This window comes from Hibiscus syriacus, unplaced genomic scaffold (assembly GCF_006381635.1).
Source record: "Hibiscus syriacus cultivar Baekdansim isolate YM2019G1 unplaced genomic scaffold, ASM638163v2 tig00110678_pilon, whole genome shotgun sequence".
Lineage (NCBI taxonomy): Eukaryota > Viridiplantae > Streptophyta > Magnoliopsida > Malvales > Malvaceae > Hibiscus > Hibiscus syriacus.
In genome coordinates, this window is record NW_024062822.1 from 779,998 (window position 1) to 802,374 (window position 22,377).

Genomic DNA, 22,377 nt, shown 5'->3' on the forward strand with positions numbered 1-22,377 from the left:
TAAATAATTATAATCGAATAAATAAATTAAAATTTACTATTTTCGCATAAAAAGACAACCGAAAATTAATTCTGGTCTGACTCACTTACCTCTCCCCAGCGGAGTCGCCAAACTATCGCGGTCGCCATTCGAGTGGGCCCGGAGTTGGGCTTCGACTTGAATTGATTGGGTTGGAGTTGTCATCGACCATTTTAAAACGAATTTAGGTGGGTCGAACGCCATCTTACCTGATCTGCATTGTACAAGAAACGTGTCGGGTTCGGGTGTCGATTACGGGCAAGGAAGGATTAGCACCCTTGAACCGCTTTTTCAATACCAATTAATTTATCAGTTGTTTTTAATTGCGAAGATTAAAATTTAAATTGGAATTTAAAAACCCGATTCAAATGACTTACCTTTTATTGGTTGGATTTTCTCTAAAAAGATAAAAAAAATGTTAGATAACAAATAATAAATAAATGTTAAATAAATCAAAGGGAAAATAATAATAATAATAATAATAATAAGTTAAAAAATAAAATAAAATAAATCAAAAGAAAAAAGGGAAAAATAAATCAAAAGAAAAATATATCAAAGAGAAAAAAAAATTAAATAAATAGAAAAATAAATAGAAAAATATTAACATAACAATAATAAAAAATAAAGATAAGGTGGTGGTTGCGTGAGTGGGTTGAGGATTCCCATTGAAACACGACTTTGATGGTGCAGTGAAAACCGGCCGGTTGTGCGATTCGTGTGACGGAAAATTAGTGTCTACAATAGTACTCGAGAAAATAGCCTACCATTATAAATAGAGGAATATGGGTATCTTAAACCATCAAAAGAACCACTGCTCTGAATGTTCTGATCCTTTATATCCTGCCGATTAAGAATCCATTAATATGCTGCCAGGTAGCATAGGTTTCATAAAAATAAAACACAAAGGACACACTCACAGAGGATGAAGAGCTTGTTCTCATTCCAACGTTTCTAGAAGTTGAAAACTTATCAGACATAGACCGTACTACTCGTTCCCTTACCTCAAAAGCAGCCCTTTCAGCCATTGCCTTTTCCACAGCACGCTCTCGAGCCTCTGCAGTTGCTCTCTCCACAGCAGCACGCTCTGCTCTGAGCCTGGTCTCCATAGAAGACTTCTCCCTAGCTTCTGCGCATGCCTTCTCTAGTCTGTCATGTACCTTCGTTGACGAGCTTCAGCAGTTGCTCTTTCTACAGCAGCCCTTTCGGCCCTCTCTCGAGCTTCAACATAAGCCCTTTCGTAAGCTTCAAGAGCTGCTCTGTCAACTGTCATCCTATCTTTTTTCCCTTTCCCTTTCCCTCTCCCTATCTCTTTCTTCTTCTATCTTTCTAAGACGTTCCTTCTCCAGTTCTCTTTCTCTTTTCAGCCTCTCAGCCTCCTCCTCTTCAGGTCTGAGGCTCTCATTAACTTTCCCATCTTTCCTTTCTGTGCTCTGAGCTGTTTTTTGAATGCTCTCTTCCCCTTCCAATGCAGATGTCTTAGCTGTGTCATGTTTCCTTCCAGTTTCAACACTCTTTTGCCGCTTGAGCTGATACAAAATTATACCGTCTACATCAAGCTGTGAGGAAACCTGGGCCTCTTTGACATTCCTAAATCTTTCCTTGCATTCATAACCAAATTCCAACCCTTGATTGTCATTATCAGAGTCAAATACAGGTGCACTGTTAATCTTCTCGACATTTCTTTGTTCAATGGCATTTCCAGCTTTGCCAGCTTTCTTCACACCGTCATCTTGCCAAGACAAGTCTGAAATGTCATCCTTTCTGAACTGACTGACTTTAGCTTCAAAGCCAGCCATCCCAGAAACATTCAACTTTCCACGTATGGATCTGATTTCTTTTCACTGTCACTGAATTCAACCTCCACCTTTCCATTTTCTTCAATAATGAACTCTCCATATTCTTCCATTTCTTCAATGATTTGATCATTTTTTACTGCATCAGATACCACAGAATCCTCTCCCTCTACACGCTGACGAGTTCCTTCAGCAAATTTCGATTTCTTCCCTTTTTCAAACCTTTGGTATGCTGGTAGACACCATTTAATCCATGTAGTTCTTCGGTTTCTTTAAGCTCAACTACTCTTTTTTTCACTTCCTCTTCTGTATCTTGGACCGCTTTCTCTGGTATGCTGTAATCTTCTTTGAATCTCTCCACGGTCTCTTCTTTTTCATAGGCTTCTTTGATCCCATTGTCTTCCTCTTCACAAACCTTTCTTAGTCTGTTCTCAGATTCCTTTCTTTCAAAAACCTCCTTTTGTTGCCTCTCATCTTTTTCTTCCTCGGTAACCTGCATTGGTCTTCGCATGCTTGCATCTACCTCGTGAACCTCTTTGTTTGGCCTCCATCTCTTCTTGTTCAAAACCCTTTCTCTGTCTCCTCTCATTTTCTTCCTGCACTTGTGATTGTTTTAGTCTTTTCTATAGCAGTCAAGAGCCATTCTCCATATCTTCTCTTCTAGGTCAAGTTCCTCCTCTTTATTCGCACTTTCTTTTCGTTCACGAGTTCCTTCAATCTCCTCTTTCTCTTCCAGCTCAAGAACATCTCTCTGCTTCTTGTCATTCTCTCCTTGTACTTCAAGATTTATTCCATGCTTTTCTTGCTCAAAAACCTCCCTCCAGCTTTTCTCCTCATCTTTCTGCTTTTGTAGCTTTTACTATCTTCAGCTTGTCAAAACTGTTAATAGTTTGCTTTTCCTGCTTCCCGTTCTCTTTCTGTTCTGCAATCTGCCCAGCTTCAACCATATTTCCTTTTCGTTGAACATTTATCTGCTGCTCGCATATTCCTAATTCATTAGTTCCAGCTAGTTTCTTACCGTTTTCAAAAGGTTTCCCTGCTGTTAGAGCTTTCTCCTCTAGTTCACTAACCTCTTGAGCTGCTTTAACCTTCTTTTCATGCCCTTTATGCTTACGGACCTCTTTAACAGGTTTCGATATTCTGGTGGGTTCCCCCCTTTCAAAACTTTCTTTCGCCGTTTTCATGTCCCTCTCAACTTTCTCGAGCTCGTGGTCTTCCCTAACAGCTTCTACTTTCTCATCACTGTCTGGTTGTTGCTCCAAAGCCCCGATGTTTGCTTTTTTGCCTTTATGTTGGAGCTCATGAGATTTAATGCTCTGGACCAAAACTTTCTCATTATTCATCTGCTCCAATATTATTCTTGACTTGTCTGTCCTAACCAATTCAAAAAATTGAGCTGCTTCCTGCCATTCATCAGCTTCATCAATTTCAACAGACTCGTGAATCGGTTGGGATTCATTCCCAAGCTTCTCAACTACAAATCTTTTGGGTGCATTAAAAAGTTTCTCGCCTTCTAGAAAATCAGCTGCCTGGCTTTTCGCAGCTCTTTGCCTCTCCTCTCCAACATGCATTTTCATTCCACTATCTTCTTTTCCATCCATACATAGCACTCTCTCGACTTCTATATCACCGGAAGGTCCGGAACCCTCAACAGTCTTATTGGCCCTTTCCTTCTTACTTTCCCCATCAGACTTTGAACCCGGTTAGGTCGAGCATTTTGCGCCTTCCCTTTTCCTTTCCAGTTGTTCTTTTGCACTCTTCAGTTTTGCTTGAGCTTTACAAAGAACCATCATAGCATTAACATGCCACGGATATTCAAAACAATGCCTAATTCAAACACTGAAAGAACATATTTCCGAAGAGGTTCTTCTACGCATTTTACACTTCATTGAAGAAGAAAAAGCCCGGAATCCAAGAAAAAAATCGATTGGATAATGAGTACAACTAAGAATCACCCCTCTTAGATTCCTCAAAGAACATTTAAATTTTCCAGTAGGAAACTCAGTATTCCTTTTACCATAAAACACAAATACTTGATTCTAGCCATTATACTAATAGGAGTTAAATTTAAAAGGAAAAACAAAGTTCAAATTCAAATGCATCATGATTGAGTACCCAAAGAACGAAGGGGGGGAGAAATCAAAACTTTGCAGTAGTGTAACTAGCATACTATCTTATCAAAGATCCAACTATTTACTCGTTTTTGTTGCAAAAATTAGCATAAAGCACAGAGGAGAAAAAACTTCAAAAAAATAAGTAAGATATGAGTATACCAAGCTTCATCAGATGAATCGCCATCGTGATCGTGATCATGATCATCAACAGCATTGGCTCGTTTCATCAGGTCCTCGTACGAAGCAGGGAAATCCGAGTCATCAGATCCGCCGAAAACATCCGCGTAGTTGAACCTCGTATTTCATACCTCAAACATAACCTCGTTGATGTCGTTCATCAAGGGAAGATCCAACACCGGAATCGACGAACCTCGAGACGCGTGAAATCCGCCGAAAATCTCGGTGTAATCCTGCGGTCTCGGCCACAAAATGGGGCCACGACCACCACCGTTAAAGAACCTTGGTGTACCGCCGAAAGCGTTGTCGTACATGGTTCTTCTGGACAAGTTGGCTGCGCCATTACAACTTCAACTTGTTGTTCGCTTGGTGGAGAGTGTAGCATTAGAAGTAGGGATGGCAAAAAAAAAATCAAATCCGTCGGGGGAAAATGGAATTAAACGGGTTAGGTTTGGGATGATAAACGAGGATGGGGAAAGGAGACGGGAAAAAATTGAATTTTTTAAATGGGAATGAGACGGATTTGGTAATTTTTGTCTCGATTATCTGAATACCCTATTTGATCCCGGCTTTATATCTCACTCGGTAAATATTAAAAATAATTATTAATAAATTTAATTTAAATTAATATATATATATAATATTAATAAATTTAAATTAAATTAAAGTATATATATATAAAGGAGATTATGATTTAGGATAACACAATCTACTCGTCATTTTTCCTGCGGCTGTTCTCAAATCTTGCTTCGTTGATCTTCACCTTCCCTGCTCCGCTGTTAATGTGTGCCCAAAGTTGGTTAATAAACGAAATAAGAGGTAATTAATTATTTCTTTTACTTATAAGATTATTGTTTTCAATTGTATTATTGATATGATATGTTGTATAAATTAATAAATACAACAATTTGCTCACAAGAGTCCGAAGCATATTGTAAAAGCATCGAATATGATCGTGATGATGGTGACGAGGTATTAAATTGATATACAAGTTATGCGTGATATCATTAATTTTTTTATATAAATTTTGGTGGCTTATAATTATTTTTGTGTAATTAGAGCAATCGGGGATCACAACTGTTTGATGACGGTGGTGGTGGTGTTGACGTGACTTGAAAGTTGAAACTTGGAAGAATGATTTTGTTTATGAAAGTTGAAACATTATATTATTAGTCTATTTGAATTGTTTTGTTTTTATATTTTGGATGCATTTGGTGGTTTTTGGCGTTTTAAGTAAGTTTAGATCCGATAATGACATTATTTTATAAATAACTCGTATCATCGTGTGAAATTTAAACGGTAACGGGGATCCCCGCGGTGAAAAATAACCATATAAGGTAAACGGTTATTTAAACGGATAATTTTCACCGCTGTTATCCCCACGGTGAAAATTACCCATTTAAATAACTGTTTATGCTAAACGGGGATACCCGTTTCCCCGTGATTTTCCCCGATTACCCGATGGGGATCCCCGTTTAAATCCCCGCGATTTTTTAAGCGGGGACGTGTACGAGTTTTTTAAACGGGGACGGGGGACCAATCTCTGGCCCGAAACCTCACCGTTGCCATCCCTAATTAGAAGAACCCTTGTTTGGTTTCTGAGAAGGTTAAGAAAACGTGTGATCAGAAATTTAATATTTTTTTAATATTTATGGTAGAGTGTTAATTAAAATGTTAATTTCGTTATTTAATATGTTAATCTTTTAACGTTTTCGGTTGCAACCGGAAATGTTACTTTCTCCATAACATTTCCGGTTATAACCGAAAACGTTAAAATGTCACGAAATTAACATTTTAGGTAACGTTCCAATCATGTCATAATATTTTGGATTTCAGACAAAACTTAATGTTTCTTTTATGTTGTAGCAAGTGGCATGAAGGGTCTGAAAAACATTAGTACTACTATAAGACGTATTCCAATTTCCAGCAATCTGAACTAAAATTCCAGTAGCAATTTTGTTACTAAAACTCCAAACGCGTTGGCTTCAGATGCAAGGAAAAACTACTGGATAAAACAGCTTGTCATCCGTTAATTAAAAAAAACCAAGAACCTAAACTGTCAAACGCAGCTAGTGGACAATAACTGATAGGCTGGAAAATTGCACCTTAGCTGAAACATGGAAAAACACCATAGCTCTATAAGCTCCAATCATGTCATTGATCTGTAAGTTACATCAGCATGTTCAAGCCATTCCCTCGTAATCGAAGTACAATTTTAAGCACAAGAAAATCAGGTGTCATCGAAAAGAACAAAGCTTGTGTACATATTTACCTTTGGAATTTCCATCTCCAAGTAAGACTACCTTATCCCGAGGAGGAACAGTGGCATTTTCCTTTCAGCCTCGGTTGCTCTTCGAATTTTAGCCTTGATCCTGGTGGATACGCTCGCAGCTGGCTCGATCGCGTGGACATGGTATGCATCTGCAGGGATTATATCGAAGAGAAGAACAAAACTTGTGCACATATTCAGGGATTATATTGGAAAAAAAAAATAAAAAGACATAACATTAATAGCTAAAAAACCAACTAACCAAAACCTCTCATCCAATTTTGTCACTTTCAATATCGGGGCAATCGAAGACAAATTGGAGCAGGATTCAACCATATATCATCATACCCTAGACTAATCAAGGAATTAAGGATCATACTGCAAACTAATCAAAATTCATGTCCAAAAATGCTAAACCATATAAACAATAAGGTCACACAACAAATTTGACCATGTTAAAGTTAGATATTGAAGGAGGATATTATTTTCGGATTTCAACTTTCTAAAATTTAAGTTTATTTTAAAGTGTCGATATCTCTATTTAAATTTCGATATTTTTAACATTAAATTGCAGATGACGTGTGTTTTTCTCAACTTTACATGTTTTAAAACCACACCAAACTTTTGTCAAAATACACGTCAAAGTAATTAAGCAAGTTTTAAGCATATAAAGAGAGACAACCCATTTTACAAGTTAAGACATTCACTAGATTAATATAAAACATACTAGACCACACCTTTTTTTTATCTTCTAGTTATACACTCACATACACTAAATTTATATTTATATACACTATCATAAACATAACATGATTCATTTTATTTAGCCAATCACTAAGAAATGAAACATATATCATCTAATGACAAATTATTTTAATATAATGTATTGATAAATTTGTGCAATTTATCCAAAATTTAAAAATAATAAAAAATCATTTAGCAACTAGAGTTGATTCAAGTAGTAAGTAGATTGATGTCGTTTAAGCAAAATTTTGAGTTCGAGTATTTGTGTATGTAAAATATTCTTGCTGAAAGGTTTACCCATCAAAACTAAGAATGCGACGTGAGTCGGTTCAGATTAATAAATATAAAATCTTAGAACCGAGAGAGAAAAAACATTTGTGAAAATAAACAAAAAGACATATATCTTAAGTAGTTACATTACATATGCAAACAAGAAAGGAAGTTAGCGAAGTCGTTCCATAAGAATCATGAAACATTAAAAAAAACGGCGGGAACTGAATAGCCGGAATTAGGTACCTGAAAGGTAAAACTCTCCTACTAAACTAGACTGACCCTGACTCCCGAACAAAAAGATTGAAGTAGTCTAGGTTCGACGTACCTAGTCCAAGTCAATATATTCCCATTTGTTCTTCTAAATTGAACGGTCACGGAAGGAGAGTCTCATTTTCCTTTGATTGTTGTGTTCCGGCTGTCTCATACAGATGACGCTGTTGGAAGAGCAAACGGGTCAATCAACTTTGGAGAATACGAAACTATTGCCTCCAAATTCGTATGGCGCCGTCGTTCTCGGTGGCACATTCGACCGTTTGCACGACGGTCACCGCCTCTTCCTCAAGGTAAAGCTAACAAAATTACCTCTTTCTCTTTCTGTTTTCTTAGTGCTTGTGTTCTACTTTTATTTCTTTATCCAAATTCATATGAAAGAAACGAAATTTTGTGGGAAATAGTCAGCAGCGGAGCTTGCCAGGGATCGAATCGTGGTGGGTGTTTGTGATGGCTCCATGTTGACCAAAAAACAAGTAATTTCTTTGCTTATTTTATATGAAGTTCTTGGCTTTTACTCTGAAATAATCGAAATACTAAACTTGATTGCCTGGTTGAATTAGGTTAAGAGAAAAGACCTTTTATTAACTCTAGTAATCATTCTCTCATTTATAGTTAGCCGAATTGATTCAACCCATTGACGAAAGGATGCGCAAGGTTGAGATTTACATTAAGGTATGAAATCAAACTATGGGGTATTTTTATCAGAAAACCATGATTTTTTTTTATAAATAATTTTGCTTACACTTTTGCAGTCTATCAAATCAGTGCTGTTAGTGCAAGTTGAACCTATTACAGATCCCTATGGACCTTCAATCATTGATGAAAACTTGGAGGCCATTGTTGTCAGGTTCATCATTGATTAATTTGCTATTCATTGATCATATTAAGACAAGTGTATAATATAAGATAGTTGATTCTTAATTTAGATCACATGAATGCTTACTTTGCTTTCTGGATCTTGTGCTTTGAACTGCAAAATTTTGGCTTGCCTTTTAAAATCCATTGATGGATTGGTCCTTTCAGTTTCGGTTTAATTTTTCTTTTCTGGTTTTGTCCCCTTTTGGCAATGTATTTACTATAATTCAACCTTAGATAATGCTAGTGGATCCTTTGGCTAACTGCAGTAGTTTCTTGACAGCAAGGAGACATTACCAGGTGGAGTATCAGTTAATAAGAAAAGAGCTGAAAGAGGTCTGTCACAGTTAAAGGTTTGTTTGTCTGGTTAATTTCTATGATGTATGTAGTATTTGATTGTCAGACAAATCTTCTTTACAATTTTCACAAAATGGTGCCCATTTTTGCAGATTGAAGTTGTAGATCTAGTGTCTGAAGAATGTAGTGGAGGCAAGTTGAGTTCAACAACATTAAGGAAGCTTGAAGCTGAGAAGGCCCAAAAAAACCAACAGTCTGTCTCAAATTTGATGGTAATAAACTGATATGCTATCAATGGCTACAACAAAGGTTGTCATAGTTTTATAGTTCATTCTTCTCTCTTTTGTGAAACTCCAACAGCAAAAATGTACAAGGGAACCTGAATTTAATACAATAAAGCTTGCAAGTTTCTCCTTCTCTAAAGTATCAATCTTTGACACAAAATTAGTTCTTTTGTCCTGCACTTATAGGACGGCTATTTACATGTACCTGAATGGTAAATTCCTTGTTTTACTTCGGCTGTGATGAAGAATATATATGTATCTTGATGCTTTTAACTTGTGGTTCAAACTTCTTTTTCGAAAGGCGATAGCTTGACGAGATAACAAATAAGGACCACACAGAGCAACTGTAAGCATATCCATATATATATATATGAAGTTACCAAAAACCTTATCTGCATTTGTAAATTAGATTGAAGAAAGAAACTTTTATTCATCAGCTTTGTTTTAATATCATTGCCTTATTAACCAATAAATGACACCCATCACTTCATCTCCGACAAAGCAGTTGTCCCTGGAATTAAACGCCACCCAAACCCTATCTGTGCTTGATCGATGTTTGAAAATGAACTCAAGCAGATTCATGTACATATGTTCAAAACTGGTCTTGTTGCAGATACAATCTTAGTAAGCAAAGTACTAACGTTTTGTGTGTCCTCGAAATATGGTAATCTAGAACACGCCCAGAAGGTTTTTAATACAGTGAATACGCCTACTATGTTCATGTACAACACCAGGATTAAAGGATACACAGAGAACAACAAATCAGAAAAGGCCCTTCATTTATTTCAGCAAATGCTGCATCTTTCAGTTCCACACAATTCTTACACTTTTACTTTCCTGCTTGAAACGTGTTCCAATTTGTCAGCTATGGAAGAAACCAAGCAACTTATTGCCCATGTCATAAAGTTCGGTTTTGGCTTGGAGGTTTATGCTGTGAATTCCTTGCTCCATGTCTATGCATCCTCTGGCAGCATCAAAGCTGCACGTCTGCTCTTCAACCAGGTCTCGGAACGAGACATTGTTTCTTGGAACTCAATGGTTGATGGCTATGCAAAGTGTGGGAAGATGGAAATCGCATATGAAGTTTTCAAAAACATGCCAACAAAGAATGTTATCTCTTGGACTAGTATGATTTCTGGATATGTTGGGGCAGGCATGTACAAGGAAGCGTTGAATTTATTTCAAGAAATGCAGCTTGAAGGCGCCGAACCTGATAAAGTTTCCCTCACAAGCACTCTCTCTGCTTGCTCGTATGTCGGAGCTTTGGATCAAGGGAGATGGATTCATGCATATATTGACAAAACCGGAATCGTGATCAACCCAATCTTAGGCTGTGCTCTTATAGACATGTTTGCAAAGTGTGGTGACATGGAGGAAGCTTTAAAGGTTTTTAAGAAAGTGAAGAAAAAAGAAGTCTCTTTATGGACCGCATTGATTTATGGATTTGCAATTCACGGACATGGAAGAGAAGCGCTGGACTGGTTTGAGAATATGCTGAAGGTAGGAATCAAGCCGAATCATGTCACTTTTACTGCAATTTTAACAGCGTGTAGTTACTCTGGATTGGTCGATGAAGGAGAATAATTGTTCGAGAGCATGGAAAGAGTTCATAAATTAAGGCCAAGAATAGAGCACTATGGGTGCATGGTTGATCTACTAGGCCGAGCAGGGGCCCTGGAAGAAGCAAAGGGATTGATTGAGAAAATGCCAGTAAAACCAAATGCCGTTGGCCGGTATATTCACTTGGCAAGCATTCATGCAGCAGCAGGGGATTGGGACCGTGCAGTTGAAACAAGGAGGCACATGAAAGAACGAGGCGTCTCGAAACTTCCCGGTTGCAGTGCAATAAGTCTGAATGGGGTTGTACATGAATTCTTAGCCGGAACCAAGTCCCACCCACAGGCAAAACAGATTTACCGCACGTGGGACAGTATTGCTGTAAGACTTGAAAAGGAAGTATATAAACCTGCATTGCAGAACCTACTGCTTGATCTCAAAGACGATGCCAAAGAAATGGCAATCAATCAGCACAGCGAGAAGCTGGCTATTGCATTCAGATTACATAGAACGAAACCTGGTGCGACGATTAGGATTGTCAAGAATCTCCGGATATGCGAGGACTGCCACACAGTTACGAAGCTTATCTCCAAGATATATGATAGGGAGATTGTCACGAGGGATAGAACTAGGTTCCACCATTTTAAGGATGGCAAATGTACTTGTGGAGATAAATGGTGAGGAAGGAGAGACCATAACATTATCAACTCATTGATCAGTACACAAACTTGGAATAGTTCATATAAAAGAGCTTTGACATATTGACAGAACACGATATAACTTGCAATAACTTGTCTTCAAATGCAATCCCAAAACATGTTTTTCTTTTTTGCTTACATTCCTCATCTCTCGACTGCTACTTCATTTTTAGCCGAGTATTTGTTTGTTTAATATTCTTTCTGTCTCCTACTTCATCAAGTAGTATTTACTTGTCGGATTCGAACCAGCGACCTAAGGATGACAATGATGGAACACACTACGGTCGTCCGCTTTACCAACTAAGCTAAGGTCGAATATTCTTCAATCTCTAATAATAAAATTTTAGTACGTTAAATATATTATAGGTTAAATATTGGAGGTTCTCCTAAAAGAATATGTACATGCTTTGGATGATTATAAATATTAACTCGGGTTAAAGTTTACTAGAAGTTCATATATTAAACCAAAAAATGTATTCGCCATGGATTATCGATACCCTCTATCACCTGAAGAGCAAGAGAAGGTGATCTTACAGTTTGGAAAAATCGGCAAAGACATATTCACCATGGATTATCTATACCCTTACCTTCTGTTCAAGCTTTTGCAATCAGTCTAAGCTGCTTTGACACCAAACCAGCTTGTGAATAATCACCACAGATCGGGATCTACATTTTGATATCGCCATGGATTATTACTACCCTTCCTTTAATGCCTTTGCGAGCTACCAAACAGTGATGATCCAGAAATTTAAAAATGGGAAAAAAATCATTTTATGTTCATGGGAAACAGTAATTTGTTGCAGAGTGACAAATCCAAATATCTACCGCCTTTTGGACAAGGGAGTGAGCACTGTCACTGTCAACATCAACTCATTTTCTTCCTATTCATCATATTACAGGTGTATACAAATCTTATCTATTAATTCTTAGTTCTGAAAAAATCATATGGTTGCTTTCTGCAACAAGTTTTTGTTCTCTTCAATCTCAGACAAGCTTCTGCATTTCATATTCAATGTCCTTTTGTTCTACAAGCCAGCTGTTAGGCATCATTTATTAATATTTCAACAACAGTGGACAGCATGAATTCCCCTCAACTAGATTGGAATGGTTCGTATTCTCATGGAAACTTGAGAAGCAAGCATACGAAATTCTGGTACACCCTTGATTCTTTTGGTCCTACTATTAATTCGATACCACTCAACACATGCCAAACACAAACACGCATCGGTATTTGACACTTAATCCAGAATCCGGATTCGTGAGGGACAACATAGATTTTAAGCATACCGGGCATAGAACTGATTGGAAGTGGCAAAAACACATAATTAGCTTCAAGACAAACAAAAGCAAAATGCCAGACCAATTTTGATTCCACTATAAACTGATATCAGAATGGAGACAGATCAACCAGATTTCTTGGAAAGAGTCGGAGAAATGATGAGAAAACCATTAACGGAATCCGTAATGATCGAGAATGTTAGGTGTAATCCTAATTTTAATACCGTATAACAGATCTAACGTCTTTTTCTTTTAGTATTGCCAAAGAGAGCTTGAAGATCTGCAGGCAAGTTGGGCGGCTGGCTGGGCCATTCGGTCACTAGCTCCGACCCCTTTTCACTCATCTCTATCACCTTTGTTGCCCCCCAACAATGACTTAAAGTTTCCAACACAATGCCTCCTCCGTCATTTTCTATTCTCACCAGCTTTATCTTTATGGTAGTCTTAGTGTGGTCCTTTATGCTCTCTCCTTTCACAGCCTAGAAAGACATATCAATATTCATTTCATTGGGCAAACATAGTGACAAGAAACATATCTTTAGTCATTATACAGTGGAAATATGGGAAAAAATAGGATTATTAATCATATAGATGGTATTTTATTAGAATAATGGGGCTATACATGAAGAACAAGAGCTTGTTCATTGAGTAATTTGTTCAAATTTTCTTAGTGATGAAGTCTTGTAAGAATTAAGCTGGTGAATAATCGATAATGTCATAAAAAGTAATATCTTCATCGTGATACTTCAAGGATTTCAGGAATGGTAACTATCCGAGTCATTAAAATAAGTCCCGTAGGAAGGTGACTAGAGGCATTTGAAGTTGTATTCCCTCTTGAAGTTTTGATATAATTCCAGGAACAGTACCTGCAGAAAAAACCAGAAAACAACATATCTTAGCTGGTAATTAAGGAATAAAAGGAACGGAAATGGCAGATGTTTATGTACAACAATGTTGCTCTGACTCTTCATCTTGAAGTGACCGTGTTCGGACGTAAATTCAAACATGGTGTTAAGCGTATAAAAGTACTATATTTTCTACCCTTTTACCCATAGTTATTGCTAAATTTAAGTTTGATCTATTTGCATTATTAGTTATTCATGCATGATTTTCATAGTTTTCTTCACATTTAAGTTTGATATTACGTTTTGGTTGGTTTCTTGTGGAAAAGATGCTGTTAGTTGTGTTATTTTGTGCATGATAAAACTAATTGGATAAATTCACCTCATAAGCACCACAAAACAAGAGCTAAAGCCTAAAAGTTTGGACTCCCACGTAGAGTTTAAAAAAGAAAAGAAATCTTGATTGCAAGGAAGCTTAAAGATAAAGATTAAAGAGAATTAATAGTTCTTTTATTCCAATTAGAATTCTCCTTCAACAAGAATCAATTAGACCGACCCATCTCCTATAAATAGGAATCCAAGACGCATTGAGAAGGAAGATTCGGTTTTGGGAGCAATTCACGCATTCTTTTCCTTTCTACCCAATTTATGTTTAGATTTTTCTTCATTATGTTATTTTTAAACCTAGCCATGAACTAAATCTATTTGGCTAGGGTTGTTGCGATTTTGTGGTTGTGAAAATCTTTTGATTTAGTTTGAATTATTGTTTGTCTTTTTAATTCAAAGTTTGTTCATTCTTGGTTCTTTAATTGACTTCGAGAGAATTGGGAGAGGATCTCGAGAGTTTATTCATTTATCTAATATCGGGAGAGTTAGATTCATGAAACGAATGAAAATGACCTTCATTTGAATGTACGTTGGTGAAGGTTAATTCATCTTAGGTATAAGATTTGGATTTCAATGGCTAAAAGGAGCACAACGCAAGATCGGTTGTTGTTCACCTATGGTTAACACAGGGATGTATCACCAAGGCATGCACAATTGACCAGTACTTTGAAGTTAGGAATAACAAGAAGGCATTGAAGAACGCTTTGTCGAGCTTTGAAGAGGAAACCCAGTTGCTTCAACAATTGAATTATTTTTCAGTTGCCACGACAATCAAGTTACCTCGGCAATCAACTACTCAGACTTTCCATAAAGTTGTCACACCATAATCAAGATAACTCGACCTGCTCTCTCACTTGATATTACTCTACTTTTATTTACTTGTTCATTTATTTTATTTATTCACATACACTCCTACTATTACCAATTTATTTATTTTATAGTGCAAGAAGTTAGAATACAGAGTTACACCATTCCTTGTTGAGACGATATCTTTTTTATATTATAACTTGCGACGTGTATAATTGCACCAATTGCGAAGCACTTAAATCACGCAACACATGGTTACGAGGATATGATCCTCCAAAAACTCTCGAAACATAATAAACTTTTGGGGAAACATGATAATACATGTGGGGAATATGACCAAGAAACATAGATGAAAATGGAATTGGCGTGGTAAATAAGAGTAAGATTGCTAGAGCTACCTGTTGACGTAAAAGACAAAATTTAGTTCAACAATCTTAATGAAATCCCATATTGTACATGTTGTAAAGGCCTTGAGGATCCATGTTCCAAGTTGAGAATGGTTGCAGTTGCTGCAATATGAGTTTGAGAGATGCAAGGCATTTGAGAACATCATACATGACGTCAGGGAAGAAGAGCAGTTAAAAATCATAGAAGTAGGAAAAATTACAGTCATGCTGGATGAGCTAAGAGATTGTTCTGTGATACAAACAGAAGCCCTTGCAACTCCTTCAGTTTGGGGAGGATGCAATGATTCGTTTAACATGAATCTTACAGATTCTTTTTGCAATGGATTCAACTGAAAGCAGGGCAAACCGGCCATTTCTGGTAACTTAGCAGCTGCTGGAAAATTGGCGACATAAGCAGGAAACTTCATTGCATGATTATTTAAAGCACAAGTCAGTCATAAAAGAAATCACTTTAATGCACAGTGAGAAAGGACAATTCAAAAGCTTGTTTTCTTACCTCTTTCATTGGTAAGTTTTGAACACTGAGTTCAACACTTGAATTTAGAGCAGCAATTTTCATAGACAAGAACTGCAAGTACATTAAATTACAACCCTGACAAATTTAACAGAAAGATGTACAAAATATTCAAGGTTAACAATATCGACATGCATATCTATCGTACCTCGACTTGTCTTTGGAGAGATTGAACATAGTTTATTATTTCATCAAGCATTCCAGCTTTGCCTGTGATTTTATTGCAACCAGGGACTAAATCTTGCAAGCATTTCATCTTGTTACTAATTTTTCCCCTTCTGGCCTGTAAATTACAAACACAGATAAAAGGCCACACCAGTTAAACTAGTAGTAATTTTCCTCAGCAATTACAACTCGAATTTCGAAGAAGTTTTCTTACCCTTTCTGCCAAGCTGTGACTGTCTGTAGCCTGGCCACGACGCGCCCTTACATGAATGTAATCCGGCTTCTGAACCTCAGATGCCTTGGAGTTTTCCTTTGAAGAGTTCCTGGAAATTTCAGTACTGCATTTTGTTTTCACCTCAGATTCCCCTTCACCTCTAATCCTCTTATCTTTGCTTTTATGGTCTGCAACAGCCTGTACATCGAGAGTCAAATGCATTAATGACACTATGTATTGAACTGATTTGATCTAGTAATTCATAGCACTTACTAAAAGTAAATCTCTACCACAATTCATACATTAATCAAAAGAAAACCTTAGCATCACAAAGAAACAAACCTCAGCTTTTCTCTTGTTAAAGCTAACTCTGCCACTGCCAGTGGTGGATTCTATTTTCTCCAAAATCACATCCTCTCTTTCCTCTTTCATAACAGCAATATTGGGCGTTGTCATCTGACAGTTAAAAGTCCGAGAAATACAGTAATCTGCAGCAGCCTCAGGCGGCACCAAATCCAGCTTTTCACTCTCACCAAAATCTGGTCCAGATACTGGCAAGTTCACAAAATCCTGAAGATCATCGGTACCCAGAAAAACTTCTGGCCTTTTCAGCTCAACCATCTGTCCACTACCCAAATTGCTTCCAATCAGACCCTGAGACTGAGGCACTGAACTTGCACTTAGTGGAACAGGATTGTTGTTTTGGACCACATAGTATTGTTGTTGCCATTTCAACCTTGCCGCTTGTCTCTCGAGCACTGTCATGTCCATCCCGTCATAATTACAGCTTTCCAGGGACTCCAACGTATGTAACATCTCTGGTCAATCGCCAAAGAGGAGATATGGGATTCTTTTTGCTTACTTTCGAAACAAGAAGCTACTATGGTAAAGATGAATTTGCAAGGATATATATAATTATATTTATAAAGAGAAGGATTTGGATAGAAGGGAGGCAAAGAATCGCAAAAGAATGTAAGCCATTAACGAGAGCTTGTGGCTAATGGGACCCAGTGACATAAACTCCATGTGTGAATGTCAGTTTATAACAGGGAACGAGAGGCTTCAAAATATGGTCGGAATTTCGGGTTCGGGTTCGGGTTATGGTTGAGGTTAACATTTTCATGGCTGGTGAAGGTGATTCAAATGAATTTGTTATTTTTGGAGGCTTCCACTTGCAGATTAAAAGTTTAAATTTGGTGAGTTTTGATCGTCGAAAAGACTTTAGTTCTAAACAAACAATCAAATCAAGTTGTTTAATGAAACTTGGAGTTTGCAACTTTTTTTTTTGAAAAACAATTATGAATAATCAGAAGAAAATTATTTAATTATACCAATTTTATAAAATATGTTTAATTTTTAATTTCCTTAATTGGTATTTTGGCTGTGAAAGTTTCATTATCTTTTGATATCTAGATAAATTTAATTTTGTTTAACTTAATTGTAAATTTTACAATAGCAATATACAGAAAACAATGGAGAGAACTTCTCTCTCTTTGTTTTTCACTTAAGGCATCAGAGCTCTTCGTTGGCACGAATTACAGGTAAATCTAGGTGGCCCCAAATTGTGTTTCTAAAGATAGATTCCAAGAGGAAAGCATTTGTTCCCCCAAGTGCCACCAGTCCTGGATATGAAATCAGTATCAGTGCTTGTGGAAGAGGACAACCCAGAACAATGCTAAGGTTTTAATATTAATGTAATTTAAAACGTTTAGTAGTTTAATGATCAATTTAAAATTTAACTCATAAGTTTACTAGTTTATAGTTTGGCTCATGGTGGATTGGAGACTTAGAGCAATTAACCCTGAACAAACAAAAACACACACACACAACAGAATCACTAGAAGAAGGGCTCAATGAACGTTTGAAGGAAGTTGGGACCAATTCCGAAGTTAACCCATTTAACAAAGAGTAGACGAGAGCAAAAACACATGTTGGAGGGGTTAGTAATTTTTTAATTATTTATAAAAATATAAAAAAAATGCTCTGAGTTTATATAGTTGGAACGAAATATAAATATGGAGAATGAATGCATTGGCACACCACAGCCCACATACTAACATAATAAGAAAAGGAAAGTGAACTCAACTTTCAAGCATCTCTTTCTTTCCTTTACTGCTCTAAAGAATGGGGGGAATGGTAAAAGTCAAATCTCCACCCCCAACCAGCCTCTTCTTCTCATCTAAGAAAGAAACTCACATCACCGATACATGACAGCAAGCAGCTTCATGTTCTATGCTTCAATTAAAGATTTTAATAAGAGTTTCAACTTTTTAATATATACCATGCATTTAGGTAGGGTTGACAGATTCTTAAAGTAAGTTTTAGTTATAGGCATTATATCGCTTATACTATTAAACTTTCAATATCTTCAATTGTAATATTGAACTTGATATATCGTTTTAGTGTGATTATTGATACTTAAAATAACGTCGTTTTAAGCATCGAAGTTTATGATTGTATTGATTTTGTCACTAAATTTATTTTATCACTAAAATTCATTGATATCCGATACAGTTTTACCCATTTTATTCTGTCCCATAACTGATGGTAGGGCAGGGCTCAAGAGACCAAGGGTTAGGGTATGTTGGGAGGACCTTCACCATCTTCATGTGGGTATGTCTCCACAAAATTTGACCATGAAGGCTCCTCACTAACTAATGCAGAACAGATATTAATCACTCAAAACCCCACCACTGTTTTGTCATTGTCCCTTGCCAACTCATTGAAGTAACCTACCAATGATCGAAAACTTGCCCCTCAAGTTCTTTTTAGTTCTGTTTTATGTTCAATATTCAGGTCTATGATTGCAAGTACTGAACTTAGCTCTTAGTGGACCCAAATTCAAAAGGTCCATCAATTATATTAAACTTTAAAGAGAGGAAAGCATGCACTCTGGATATATATGAACTATTCATCTAATCAATCGAAAGTTTTAATGTATAGCTACCCATTAGCTATGCTTCAGTTTCATCCACTAAACATTGAGAAATTAAAGGTACTTTCAGGGTTGAGAATTTTTTGTTCCTGGAACAAAGGCTTAAAATTAAGATTTTGTGAGCAAAATTTGCAAGAGAACAATATGGAAAACAATTTGCAAGATAATTATTCCATGATTTCCTCTTCGATGTCACAACGCAGAGGAGTAACCGAACAAAGATTAATTCTATGTCGACAGCAGTACCCTTGCCCTAATAACACGTGGCAAGACGATAACATTCCTTGTTACATAAACAGCGCATATTCAGGCACGTTATCCATTGCAATGACACGTTTCAACACCAAAGTTTTTCCTTCGTTGACCCTTTCTTTCTCCTATAAAAGAAAACCAAAGAACTGAGAGAAATAGATAAAACAATAGATAACATAGGATCTTCAAGTTTCCTGCTCTCTGATACTGTTTACATCGACACTTTTTTTCCCAGAAAAAGAAAATATTCTTAAGAGAGGCAAGGAATATGGAGAAGAAGATAGTGGTGGGGATGATGGTAATAGTATCAATGGTAGTCGTATGCTGGGGATGGCAAGAGATGGCGGAGGACCACTCCTCCGAGTAATGATCTCTTTATGTTATGAACAAATTGTGTTAAATGTGGTTTGTTTTTATGTCGTCTCACAATGGTAATATGATTCTGCTAGGCTTAAAGGAACGAAACTTGAGGCTGCAAGAGTGACTGCTGAAGATATGGTAGATAAAGCTGGAAACGCTGCTCCAAGGACCGAGGAATCAACCAACTCAGCGGTGGATGCGACGGAGCATCGAGGGGATGAAGCTCGTCATGCCAAAGATAGTATTGTGGATCACTACAACAAATTTGTTTATTTTTGACGAAAAAAATATCATCATTGTGTACACCCGTTTTTGTCCGGGTATACAAAACATTTATTTATTATTTTTAGTAATTGCCAACGCCCACATTACTTGGCCATCAATTTCGAGCTCTCTTTCCTTTAAATGGACAGAGGAAATCAAGATAAAAGGGGGAGACAAAATGAGCAGCAGCCGCTACAGCCGCATAAAGGCTTGAAGCCTCTTCCGTTTGTGCCGTGATTTCCTTATTCCGCTTGGAATTTGCTCTGTCTGTGTCTGTTTCTGCTCATAAAATAAGAAAAAGGAGAAGTCGAGAAGGGCAAACATGGCGGCGCATGGCGGAAAGATGAAGTCCGTTTCCATTAATGGTGTGAAGATGTACACAATTTCTTCCCACCAGCGCTCCGTTGCTGCTTGGCTTGGTCCCAAAAAGCAACGCTCCCTCCGCAAAGACAAGAATTATACGGAGAGATGTTGGCTGATGACTATTCAAAACTTGCATTCCTATGTGCTAATCGTTCTGTTAATCTACATGCAAAATATGGGAAGCACTACAGTCTGCGGGTTCCAAGGAGGGAAAGAATACACGAACCAGAAAGTTGATGGGCATGGGAGATCAATTCAAAACATCTATTCTATGCTGGGCCAAATCTGCTTCACTTCTTAACAGACCTTTGCCACCCCTTCCTAACTTGGAAATTTCTGAGAGGAGCGCTGTGAAGATTTCCAAGGAGTTACAAGTATGGGTCAATTATGCATTGTCGATTGTGCATGACATTACACTTGACAGGAATTTTAAACTCTTTTTGAAGATTGTTGTTGTTTTGTGGTTTGTTTCTTACATCGGTAGTTTCTTGATCAACTTCCTCACTTTTGTTTATATTGGAATTGTTCTTAGCCTATCAGTTCCCATGCTATATGATAAGTATCAGCACAATATTGATGAGAAGCTTTCTGTAACACACAAAACCATGCAAGCAAAGTACAGGAAAGTTGACGAAACAATATTGAGGAAATGTGCAGACATTTATGGTCATGCATTTTAGTATTTATTTAAGTGTTCCATATCTTACACCTTTTTTTAACATTTCTTTTTTCTCTCTTAATTTTTTCCCTCTTTTATTTATTTAGTATTTGTATTTTTTTAATCTAACATTTTTTACTTTCTTTTTTAGGGACAATTTTAACCAATCAAAGATAAATGATTTGAATCTAGTATTTAAATTTAAATTTAAATTTTTGCAATTAAGACAACCGATATAAATTAATTTGTACCGAAAGGGCGTGCAAGGGTGTCCTTGACCGTAACCGACTCTCGAACCCGACATGTTTCTGGTACAACGCAGATCAGATAAGATGGTGTCTGACCCACCTAAATTCGTTTTAAAATGGTCGGTGGTGACTCTAACCCAATTCATTCAAGTCGAAGCCCAATTTCGGGGTCCACCCGAAAGACGGCCGCGGCACATTGAAAATTACATTTATGTCACTATTTATATTTTATGACATAAAATTCGACGTCGTGATGATCGTCACCCTAGATGTGTCACTAAATGTCTTGTGTGACGTTGTATCTTTTTATCGTCATGTATCATTATATACATAATGACATTTATGTACATATATGTATAACGTCACCTTATTATTTATGTTCAATGACATTTATTTGTGTCACTAAATAAAATAAAATTTTATCATTAATTATTTATATCGTCACTAATAATATTAAAATTTATTGTATAAATGACAGAAAAATATCGTCACGATTTTTATTTAAAATACTAAAAAATATTAAAATAAAATTCTAAGTATTTATATAAATTATTTACAAAAGTCTATTTTTTAAAATATTATAATAAAGGCCAATTTTTTTTATAAATTACAATAAATATCCAAACTTTCTAAAAATTAAAATAAATAGCATAACTTTTTATATATTACAATAAATACCATGACTTTTTATAAATTACAATAAATACCATAACTTTTTATAAATTACAATAAATACCAAAACTATTTATAAATTACAATCAAAGAAAAACTTACCATAAAATACAATAATGACATGTATTCTTAATAAATTACATGAAAAGGTCTACTTTTTGCAAATTACAATAATAACCCATATTTTTTACAGATTAAAATAAAAAGTATCTAAAATTGTCTATGTATGGCTTCGCAACTTGCATGAGTTAAATCTTCTCCCACACCTTAGCCGCCTTGAACCTATCTGCACTCTCAATATTGTCTTCATTATTTAGTTGAAAACTTTTAAAGAACGTGAGAAATAAATAGGAAACTGTCCAGCGCTAACACAAAGGAAAAGCTCAATATGTGAACCTCCACCTCATTCGTTATTCATTAAAGCCATCATTCCAATTCCTCATATTTTCATTTCAATGTGTTTATCAAAATATAATACATAGTGTAGCAATTAATAGTATCTTGTAAACTATAGAAACTAAATATTCTATTGATAGAATATATAAATTTCTAGTTCCAGATATCAGAGATTAAGCTTCAATATGCATTCTTGTACCATTAAATTATTTAGAATCATATCCCTTGAATGCCCATTCTTCAACCTGATGCTATGTCATTGT

At 36.4% G+C, this 22,377-nt stretch overlaps 2 protein-coding genes and 2 pseudogenes across 3 annotated transcripts; 2 read left to right on the top strand and 2 right to left on the bottom strand.

Moving 5' to 3' along the window:
- Positions 1-714: 714 nt before the first annotated feature.
- Positions 715-4,445, bottom strand: LOC120138186 (annotated as a pseudogene).
- Positions 4,446-7,748: 3,303 nt separating this feature from the next.
- Positions 7,749-9,240, top strand: LOC120138062 (phosphopantetheine adenylyltransferase-like). Its single transcript, XM_039153670.1, has 6 exons — positions 7,749-7,951; positions 8,063-8,134; positions 8,274-8,333; positions 8,414-8,508; positions 8,800-8,869; positions 8,966-9,240. Exons 1-6 carry the CDS (start codon positions 7,817-7,819, stop codon positions 9,095-9,097), a joined length of 564 nt encoding a protein of 187 aa, XP_039009601.1. The 5' UTR covers positions 7,749-7,816; the 3' UTR covers positions 9,098-9,240.
- Positions 9,241-9,569: 329 nt separating this feature from the next.
- Positions 9,570-11,421, top strand: LOC120138110 (annotated as a pseudogene).
- Positions 11,422-13,468: 2,047 nt separating this feature from the next.
- On the bottom strand, positions 13,469-16,838 carry LOC120138053 (transcription factor HBI1-like). 2 transcript variants are annotated; one of them, XM_039153662.1, is made up of 7 exons: positions 16,309-16,838; positions 15,967-16,164; positions 15,736-15,870; positions 15,570-15,641; positions 15,274-15,474; positions 15,065-15,175; positions 13,469-13,496 (listed from the first exon to the last, which is right to left on the bottom strand). In XM_039153662.1, the coding sequence occupies exons 1-6, from the start codon at positions 16,780-16,782 to the stop codon at positions 15,101-15,103; spliced, it is 1,155 nt and encodes a 384-aa protein (XP_039009593.1). In that variant the 5' UTR covers positions 16,783-16,838; the 3' UTR covers positions 13,469-13,496; positions 15,065-15,100. The 2 variants fall into 2 exon arrangements, with proteins under 2 accessions (XP_039009593.1, XP_039009594.1); XM_039153663.1 differs by lacking the exons at positions 13,469-13,496; positions 15,065-15,175 and having other exon boundaries at positions 15,314-15,446.
- Between the last annotated feature and the right edge of the window lie 5,539 nt (positions 16,839-22,377).